This window comes from Urocitellus parryii, chromosome 3, assembly GCF_045843805.1.
Source record: "Urocitellus parryii isolate mUroPar1 chromosome 3, mUroPar1.hap1, whole genome shotgun sequence".
Taxonomy (NCBI): domain Eukaryota; kingdom Metazoa; phylum Chordata; class Mammalia; order Rodentia; family Sciuridae; genus Urocitellus; species Urocitellus parryii.
The window spans coordinates 99,924,391-99,935,215 of record NC_135533.1 but is presented as its reverse complement, the minus strand read 5'-3'; the positions used below and the strand labels follow the sequence as shown (position 1 = coordinate 99,935,215).

General features: G+C 35.8%; 1 protein-coding gene across 3 annotated transcripts in view; it reads right to left on the bottom strand.

Moving 5' to 3' along the window:
• Positions 1-8,122: 8,122 nt before the first annotated feature.
• The window catches only part of Stk17a (serine/threonine kinase 17a), a 30,354-nt gene continuing 27,651 nt past the window's right edge, over positions 8,123-10,825 (bottom strand). For 2 of the 3 annotated variants that reach the window (XM_026410656.2, XM_026410658.2), the window contains 3 exons: positions 10,055-10,103; positions 9,655-9,834; positions 8,123-8,778 (listed from right to left, as the gene is read on the bottom strand). In XM_026410656.2, the coding sequence (XP_026266441.1) occupies positions 8,454-8,778; positions 9,655-9,834; positions 10,055-10,103 (554 nt within the window). In that variant the 3' untranslated portion in view covers positions 8,123-8,453. The remainder of the gene's footprint in view (positions 8,779-9,654; positions 9,835-10,054; positions 10,104-10,825) is intronic. The other variant, XM_026410657.2, reaches the window with a different exon arrangement.

The window sequence follows — 10,825 nt, the reverse complement described above, 5'->3', positions numbered from 1 at the left end:
TCCTAGCTACTTCTCTCTGCTGTAAAGTTTGCTAGCCTTTTCCAAGTGGTCTCCTTCTGGGCTTGACTCATTTCCTTCTGGTAAGCAACTCAACTAAGAATTCATGTTCTGGAAGTGTGCTAAAAGGCTTGGTAAATGCATACCAGCAGCAGAAAGTTTGGAGTGGCTATCTGACATGTGAAAACTGTGATCTTACCAAGAAACCTGGCATATTCATAAGAAGTTTCCAATAGCCAGCAGGTAAATACTTTTCATCTAAACAAAAAAGAAAAGCTGGTGTATTTCCCAGTTTAAAATTGAAATTTGCTTTTTAAAAGCAGTTGTTCTCAAGCAGTTTCAAAAATGGAATTATTCTACCCCTAAGACAGCTTAGATGTAGGACTTGAATTTTAATTAGAGAGAAACACAAACCAGTGATTGCAAAACACATCCTTAGTGGTTTGACTGAACTAAAAAAATAGTATTTATAAAGGTATACAAAAGGTATGTTTACAAAAGTATAAGTGCAAAGTTAGCCTCTTTATAGGACTTCATTTCCAAAAAATTCACTGTTCAAAACAAAGTACGATGAACAAGATGGAGTGGGAGCACTTCTTCCTTGTGCCTCAAAAATAAACATAAGATTATGTTGGAAAATGGAGAAAAAGCTGATGGGCTAGGAACCTCAGGACCCAAGGTATAATAATACAGCATTGAGTTCCCCGAGTTTTGTTTTTCTCCTATTTCCAGAATGGTGCTGGAGAAATACCAGCTCAGGAATGCCAAAAAGAGGACAATAAAAGTCACAAGAAAAGCCACTTTTCTCTAGCCAAAGGACCAGGGTAGGGGCAACCTAGAAAGAATATTCAGATAGTAACCCAACACCATTGGCAGAAACCAGGACCCCAGCAACACACATCAGCAAAGCCAAGTGGAGGCCTAGACTTCCTTCCTTACCTGGCTGAAATGGGCCTCCTGGACTCTTGCTGGAGTGGTATCCCAGAAGGCCCATAGAGGAGCCCAGACTCTTGCCAGCAGAGTCAATGTGCTCTAGTGAGAAGCAGCAAGGAAGCACACCTTGTGTCTAGAGGCTGAGTAAAGCCCAAACTTTTCCTGTCAGGCAGCAGTGAAGCGGTATTATAGCTCCATTTGTTCACTCACATGGTCTTAGAGGACATCTACTAAAATGAGTTCAATAAGATCCAGAGTCTTCAAATACCCTCCGCCCCCCCTCCAGTGGAAGAAAGCCCCTCTGCTACCTGTGCTTGCATCTGCTATTGCTCTTATTATACCATATGCATTGCTGGATGCCACTTGCTGTGTCTATTCCACTAGTCCCTTTGCTCCTACGCCTCATGTCACCTGTGCTGGGCATAGACACTTCCTCCATGGATGCTAACTGAACATTACAGGGTGAAATGCTGACATTTGGCACTTAACAGAAGCAGAATTAACAAAATACTAGAGTGCAAAAGTGTGGGTCTCATTTGCTTTTCAGTTCTCCACAATATTGAGGAAACTGAAAACAATTTTAATTGACTGGAGAAGAAAAGTGGAATCATTTCATTATTAACTGTATAGTTTAGAATAAAAGGAGGTCAAAGGAGTATTCACATTAAGAGGATAATGGCAACCTACAGCTATAACTTTTACTGAACAAAATAAAGTCATACAGTGGCAAAAAACAAAACACAAAACCATAAAATCCAAATGCCCAGTATGATGGAAAGTCATACTTTGATACCAAGAACAAGGCAAATCTCAACTTGAGTTAAGAAGAGACAACAAATGCCAATCCCAAGATGACACATAGATTACAGGTTTTTAGAACAGTCATTAAAAAAAAAAAGTCTCAATGAGCAATTATGAATATTCTTGAAACAAATGGAAATTTAACAAATGAAAAAAAAAGAAAAAGAATAAAATGAAATGGTTCTGCAGTTTAGGAGAGGACAACAGTGAACCCAAAGGCAAAAAAGAAATGACCCAATCTGGCTGGGGGTGTGGCCTAGTGGTAGAGCACAAGCTTAGCATGTGAGAGGCTCCATTCAATCTCTAGCATCAAACAACAAAAACACCAACCCCTCAAAGGTCTTGGAACATCATGGAAAGAGCAAAAATATGATAAATACAATAGATTTTCCTTCTCTAGCTTCTTAAACTGTTTGATGGTGGGAGCAAAATGTATTAACATTGCTTGATGTGGATCTCACTGCATATAGAGAATTTAATACAATTAGGTTATAAATGGGGGACAGACAAGGGACATAAGTTCTACATTTCACTCAAACTGGCAAAATGTTGACATTGACTGATCTTCAGAGCAATGACATAGTTCCCTAATTTGGTTGTGTTGGTGGGTACAGGAAGCTACGTGTGATAAAATGCCATCCACCCACATTACACTAATGTGTTTCCTGGTTTTGATATTGTATGGTAGTTGTGTGAGATGCATCTGTACTATCTCTCAGTTATTATTTAAAAATTGAAATGGACAAGGATAGGGCAAGAATGTGGCTTTAAAAGAGGTAGGGATGAGGTGATAATCTCCCCCTTCCTGAATAATTCCCAGTTTTCTGAAGATTAAACATGCCTCTTCCTAGCCTCCAAAGTCTCTCGATTACTGAGCCCAGATTGATTTATGTTCTAGGTACACTTCTCTCACAATATAGCAGAAAACTTGTTATTTTTAATAATACAGATAACTAAAGAGATATTTATTTTCACAGAATTCATCCCAATATATTGAAACTAAGATTATTTTTATGTGAAAAGCTGAAATACTACTGTTAATGTATTTGGTAAAAACAGCTTCTAATAAAATTCTCACTTAAGAATGTAATCAAAGTCATAAGAATATTCTGACATGCAAAATAAGCTATACCTCAAAGAATTGTGTTTGCATTAATTTTATTTTTCCTCAGTACTGGGGATTGAAACCAGGAGCATTTTACCACTAAACCACATCCTCAGTCCTGCTCTTTTTTTGAGACAAGGTCTTGCTACTCAGGTTGACCTTGAATTTATAATCCCAAATTTCTGGGATTACAGGTGTACACCATTTTACCTAGCCCACGTTGGTTTTAAATAGAAAATGTCTCCCCTATTGCGAATATATTTAGATTAGAAAAAGTTGAGTGTTGTCAAGCTTTTTTCTGTAAAGGGCCATATGGTAAAACATTCAAGCTTCATGGGCCATAAGATCTCTGTCAGCAACTACTCAACCCTGCAGTTTTAATGTGAAAGTATCTAGAGACAAATGTAAATGAGGAGGCGGGGCTGTGTTCCAATAAAACCTCATTTACCAAAGAGGCAACAGGGGCCACAGCTGCACTAGCCTAATCTTAGGTTACTTACTTATCCTCCACTTATTAAACAAAAAACAAAGTTAAATTAGATAAAAATAAATTTTAACATATATTGTGTTATGGACATTAAAATGGAGCCAAAGGAAGACTTCATAGAGGCAAAAGCCCTTGACTAGCAGTCAAGGGTTTGAAACCTTCAAGAATTCTGTCCTTTGTTTTGCCAGTGACTAGCTGTAAAATCTTGGGCAGATCACACATTCCCTGAGATTCCATTATTTCATATGAAATTTGAAAAAAATTTCAGGCAGGTAGTCTTTCCAGTCTAAAAATGAATTTCAATTCAGCTCACTTATTCCCACTGTTTCCATCAAAAGTTTCAAAAGAAAACTAATTTCTACCTAAATAATTTAAAATGGTTAAGTTCAATGAACTAAAAATAGGCATTGAAAGATTTGGAATATTACAATCAAACAAAAAAAAAGAAGGAAAAATATGAAGCATCAAAAAACAAAGGATCTAAAATAAACAAAACAATCTTGAGAAAGGAATTAGAAAGCCTATTTTACATGAGATTTTAAAAGTTTTGACAAAAAGATGAACAAACAAATTAATGGGACAGAAAAGTCAATCCACAGATATTTGGTCAAATGGTTTTATTAGTCAAAGACACTGAAACTATTTAACTATTTAAAAATGATGCTGGAAATGAACATTCATAAGAAAGGTACTTGACCCCCTACCTTCCTATGGGTCAAAAAAAAAAAAAATCAATTCAAGGTGGATCGTGGTTCTAAACCAAAAAGCTAAAATAATAAAGTTCCTAAAAATAATATTTTCATAACTTTGGGGAAGGTGATTATACAGAAAACATTAAATTGAAAATTGATAAACTTTTTTTCAACAACATTAATGCCTCCTTCACACTGAAAGAGACTGTTAAGAAAATAAGCAAGCAACAGAGTGGGGGGGGGAGGGAAATAAGATTTGTAGTATGCTGAGGTGTAGCTCAGCAGTAGAGTGCTTGCCTATACTGTAAGGCCCTGTGTTTGATCCCTAGCACTGAAAAAAAAGAACTTATATGCAGAATGTATAAAGGAGTCTTATTAACCAATTAAAAAGGTGGGGAGAAATGGACAAAAGAATCATTTATAAGCACATGAAAAAAATGCTCATTAGTCATCAGGGAAATGCAAATTAAACCACCATGAGATACACCACATAACCAACCAGGAGAGTGGGTGGGATGAAAAAGATGGATAACACAAACATCAGCAATTCTTTGTGCTACTCATACATTGTGTTGGTGGGAACAGGAAATAGTACAACCCTTTTAGAAAACTGTTGGGCGGTCTCTCAAAAAAGAATTAAATATGCGTTCATCCTAAGACCTAGTGATCCTATTCCTAGTTTTTCAATCTGAAAGTAACAAAAGCATGTTCATAAAGTCTCTGTTCAAAAACATTTATAGCAGCTTATTCATAATAGCTCAAAACTAAGACAGTTCAGGGGTTCATGAATAGAAATACAGATTCGTAAACAGTGGTGTATTCAAACAGTACTACACAGCAATAAAAAAGAACCAACCATCAATGCAAATGAAACTCACAGAGAAGCTGAGTAAAAGCAGAAGCGAAAGTCAAATAATTAAAAATCTAATTTTATCAGTCTAATTCAAATATCTTCAAATGTGAACTTAAAATGTATTTGCTCATACTCGGGCTCATTTTTCCCCATATAAAACTGTCCATATTGGTGTTCAGTAAGGATATATATTATTTCTAAATAGCTGAGGCCTCTATGCACTGAGCCACATAGCACCCCACACACTACTGAGGACTGTAATTCACCTCTTGTCTAACAGAATCTAAGTGATCTTTAACCTCCTCTTTAATAAATTTTCCTTCAAACTGAGGTCAGCTGAAAAAGTTTAAGAGAATCCACAATCAGCATCTGTCTTCCCTCTTGTAACAACTATAGAACAGCATTTTCTCCTACTCTGCATGGGAAAACGACGACAAAACACAAGAATAATTTTCTGGCTGGGTTCGGTGGCGCATACCTGTAATCTCTGGGCTCTGGAGGTGGAGGCAGGAGGATCGTGAGTTCAAAGCCAGCCTCAGGAATTTAGTGAGGCGCCAAGCAACTCAGTCAGACGCTGTCTCTAATAAAATAGGGTTAGGGATGTGGCTCAATGGTAAAGTACCCCTTAGTTCCCCCCCAAAACACTGTTGGGCAGTCTCTTAAAAAAATTAAATATGCATTAATCCTAAAATGAACCCTAGTTCCCCCCCAAATCCCTGGTACCTGCTCCCGATTTTTTTTTCTAAATAAAAGTTACACATTTTACATTTTTCATAAAGATCTCATCACACTGAAGTATCCTGTTGTTAATTATAATTAAAACTGGGTTTATAAACTGTATCAATAAACTAACAGTACTGTTTAGTCCTTTATAAATTTGGTCATAGAAAAATGGGTATTAATAGCATTAGATGAATATAGTGCTGCTTGGCAAGTCATTAAGAGAAAGATTTTATTTGGTCTAATACGAGAAGGCTCTTCAGGCTCTCTTTATAACATGCAAACCAAAAAGTATCAATATACCTTCATAAGTATATTCTGAGGGCTTTTAAAAAAAGCACCATAAAACTTAAGGTACAAAAATAGCTAAGGGCCAGTAATGCCAGTGGCTCTGGAGCTTGAGATGGGAGGATTGCAGATCTAGGCCAGTCTGTAGCTCAGTGGTTAAGTTGTCCCTGGGTTCAATCCCCAGTACCAAAACAAAAGTAGCTAAGTAACTAAAAGAAAAAACATTTTTAAAAATAAATGGAATAATTACATTAAATATATTCATTCTGAATGTAATACCAAACAATTTTGAAAAAGTCCAAATGATTCTGGCTTCACAACTGGACAAATCTATCAAGTACATACAAGTGTCACTCAACAGCAATTTTTTTTTGGGGGGTCACATATCCCCTATTTCTATGAAAGATATTTAAATATATTTGCCTCAAACTATGTTTTACTTCTTTCAAGACTTACCTGAGTCTTAACTTTGTGACCATGGGTTTTCACTGAATGGAAGAGTTACCTCTTTCCCCTTTTAGAGCTTGTTTGGAGATGCTAGTTTCCTGCTGGGCATGGTGGTTCACACCTATAATCCCAGAGACCCAGGAGGCTGAGGCAAAAAGATATCAAATTCAAAGCCAGCTTGGCACACTTAGACCCTTTTTCAAAATAAAAAATAAGAAGGCTGGGGACGTAGCTCAGTGGTAGAGCCTGAGTTCAATCCCCTGTACTGGAGCAGGGGGAAAAAAAGCTACTTTCCAAGAAACTATATAATTAAGCCAGTTTAGTGACAAAACAGAGCAACTGTTTGAACTACACAATCAATTTCATTCTGGCAGTTTTGCCTAGCCTGGGCTAGATGAGATTATAGATGGTGTATAAATGTCTAGCACAATACACTATTATTATAAAACTGGAGCTTAGGTACTGTCAGTGTTGTGATTTTGACATTTGAGAAGTGCTAGGCAGAGAGCTTTGTGTGACACCCTAGTCAGACGACAAAGGGAAACATCTGAGTCAGTCCTAGTGTGGAGCACAGGTGTGGCTTCAGTGTACACAGTATACAGATGACAGACAAGCTGTATTAATGAGAATTTATATAAAACACTCAGCCTAAGAAAACATAAATAAGGACTCAGACATTTTTGTGTGAGAATATTTAGTTACTTTAAGTAATATAGTATACACTTTTTTACATTTCCATTTTTCATTATTTTTATTATTTATTTTGACATGGGGTCTTGCTCTGTTACCCAGACTGGTCTCAAACTTGTGGGCTTACATGATCCTTCTGTCTCAAACTCTATTGTGTGTCCTGTGTATGTATTCATATATATATATATATATATATATATATATATATATATACACACACACACACACACATATGGATTTTTTTCCCCCCTTTTTGATCTTGAGGATTGAACCCAGAGCCTCACTGCTGAGCTACATCCTGACCTAAAGTTAAGTCTTTTGGGATAAGGTACCTCCCTAATGACAAAATATCCAATGTCAGTTTTTTTTTTTTTAAATGAATGAAAGCAAAGGATTACAAATATTTTGGCATTTTATGTTTCCTGGTATAGTTTGAGGGCTGATAAACTCAACAGACGTAGTGGCTCAGTGACCATTCTGACTATGCTTTGTATTTCTCCTTTCTCTCTTCTAGAAGATTTCATTAACTTTGGGATTAAAATAACATAATATCATCTTGTCACTGATCAAAGCAATCAAAGTGCTGATCAGATCACACTGATACCTGTGAGTGCCCCAAATTAAGTGATGAGTATGGGAGAGAGGCAAGGAGGTAGTAGGAGCACAGCCTGGGAGAGAGGACAGAAGAGAATGGTGTGACAACAAAGGGAATGGTTGAAGAGATGATATTTGTTTAACATTCTTGGCTTACCAAGCCAGATCTTGGAGACCAGAATAATCTCAGAGGTAAAAAATAGTCTCTTCTCTTATTGTAATGTTAAAGAGGGGGAAAAAAAAAGCCACGGATGGTTATAAACATTAGGCAAAAACAGAGATCGAGAAGCCAAATCAGGTCAATATAAAGTAATAAAACACAAAAATAAGACATTGTAATACCATAATGGTGGTATTCTATGTCTCAACAATTTAGAAGATGTCTATTTAAAATCTTGTTCCTCTATCCAAAGTAAAAAAGTATTTTAGTAAAGTTATCAACATATGTACATACAAATAGAGAAACACATGAATAATGCAAAAGAGATTTATCAGTGATGTAATTTTGGCACTTTTACTTGGATTTTTAAAGAAAAGTGAATACAAACATCTTTGTACACAAATTCTCATTATAGAGAAACAGGATGTAGAATTAAAAGGTGCAAATATCTCCCTTCTTAAAAATAACATTGAAACAGAGAACTTTACCTGTTAACCTTCAGGTTGGCAACTTCTACAAATCTGGCTTGATTGATCTAACTCCACAAGTTTAACAAAATTGTTTTTGCTTATATCAGTGATACTTTGATATCCACTTCTAGTACATGTACCATTTGGCCAGAGGTCCATAAATAATAATAATGTTTTCAATGTAGAAATCTTAAAAGTTTTAAAGGGAAATACTGCTCAGTAAATAAATTCTCCTGGAATTTCTTGTAGCAAAGGTTCTTCAAATTTAAATCGTTTGGAGATGGCCTTTTGCTCCATTTTCTCTTTTTCAGATTGTCTGCATTGTCCTAAAGTATACGAAGCAACTACAATTAACTCCTCTGTCACAAGTGATTCCTCAGTTTCTGGTTTCTCAGTATCTGCTTTAATTTCAGGCACAGAATCACCTTGTTGGAAGGCATTTGCTTCTTCTAATGACTCTTTCGTCCTAAAAGAAGGATCTTGAATACTGCTCTGTGTCAACCATGGGTGTTTTAGACATTCTTCAGCAGTGGCTCGATCTCTGTATAAAGACAAACATTTCATACATAAGACAACATAAAAAATTCAACTGAAATTCAGAGCACAAGGTTTACTGTGAAATCTGAATAAAACAAGAAGTTTTGAAAATTTGAGTATAATTGTCCATAATACTGAAAAATAGTATTTTTAAGTAAAATAGTATTTTCTCTAAAAAGCTCTCTTGAGAGACCAGGATCAGACAGAAACTATCTACTAAGGACTGGCTGTCATTTCACTGTCAATTTCTACTAATGAATAGTGACACATCTGCAATAATAAAATTTTTCTAATTAATATTTAAATCCTAGTATAATGAGGTGTGCAGTACAGGTCAATATGTTTTTCATTTTTATCAGTTTTCCTTTCAACACATATATTAGGCCAAGAGTTCCATCTAGTTTCTTTTTTCCTGTTTGTTTGTTTTATAATACTGGGGATTAAACTCAAAGACACACTATCACTGAGATAAATTCCCAGCTATATTTATTTAGGTACCGGGGGACTGAACCCAGTGGCATGTTACCACTGAGCTATATCCCCAGTCCTTTTATTTTTTATTTTGGGACACTGTCTCACTAAATTGCCAAGACAAATTTACAACCCTCTTGCTTCAGCCTTCCAAATGGCTACTGGCTTGCACCACAGTGTCTGGTTAATTTAGCTTTATGTCTACATTTTTGTGTCTTCATTTTGGGATTTCAGTTGTTGGAATACTTTTGTTCAGAGAAGACTACTCAAAAATTGACAAAAATCAGGTCTGGGGTATAATTTGATGGTAGAGGACATGCTTATTAACATGTGCCACAGCCATAGGTTCATTTCTCGGCTTCCCTCCCTCCCACCAAAAAAGAAGATAAAGATGAATATTAATACTTACTCTGGTTTCTTAACTAAAAGTCTCTTGATGAAGTCAATAGCGGTTTCAGACACAACATCAAATTCTTCCTCAGAATAACTTAAATTCATCTGCGAGATGTTCAAGAATGTTTCCTGTTTATTATCACCTAAGAAAGGTGATGTTCCTGTAAGCATGACATAGGTTAACACTCCAATGCTCCTAAATCAGAAAGAAAATAAAAGAAAACTTAGTATCATATTAATTTCTTGAAACCAATTTTTAAAAAATATTTATTTTTTAGTTGTAGTTGGACACAATCTTTATTTATTTATTTTTATGTGGTATTAGGGATCAAACCCTGTGCCAGGTGAACGCTCTACCACTGAGCCACAACCCCAGCCCCTCTTGAAACAATTTTTCTTTCATAAATAACTCTTACCACATATCTGTTGCCATGCTGATAGGATCATAACTAAGGATTTCAGGAGCTAGTATCAAAAACAGAAGAAAATATTTAGTTTTGTGGAAAAAATGCCTAATTTGCTCATAGAGGTAAAAAATTAAAGTAAGCCTTAGAAACTAATAAAGCACTATCATCAAGGTTTGGGTTAAAACAAAGTAAATTAACACTATAATTCAAATTAGTATGAATTAATATGAAGTCTAAACTAGATGTTTGTAGTTAACTTTTCATATTTCCACCCTTGTGGTTGAGTCCTAGTATTTAAAAAATATTTGAATGCCTAAATACTGCAATTTATACTGACAATTTTTGAGACCTTTCTCTTCTCACACCATCTAATTGGGCATCATATCATCTATAATAATAGACTTGAAATCTCTCTCAGAGCACCCACACCTCTTCTGTCCCACTCCAGTCCATAGCACTTTCACCTCTCATAGCTTCATAGCTCAGGGATAGTACATATGCTTAAGCATCCACGAGGCCACCAAAAAAAAAAAAAGAAAAGCAAACTTTTTTAGTCTTATAGGAAAAGCACCACCAATTTGGTATTTTACTCTTGAAAGTGTTCCATTTTTAAATTTAATCCACAGGAATTAGTTAATTTTTTTTTTTTTTTTTTTTTTTTTGTGTGTGTGTGCGGTCCTGGGGATCAAATTCAGGGCCTCGTGCATGCTAAGAAGACACTTTACCACTGAGTCACATCCCCAGTCCAGGAATGAATCTTTGATGGAGGAATTTTAATAT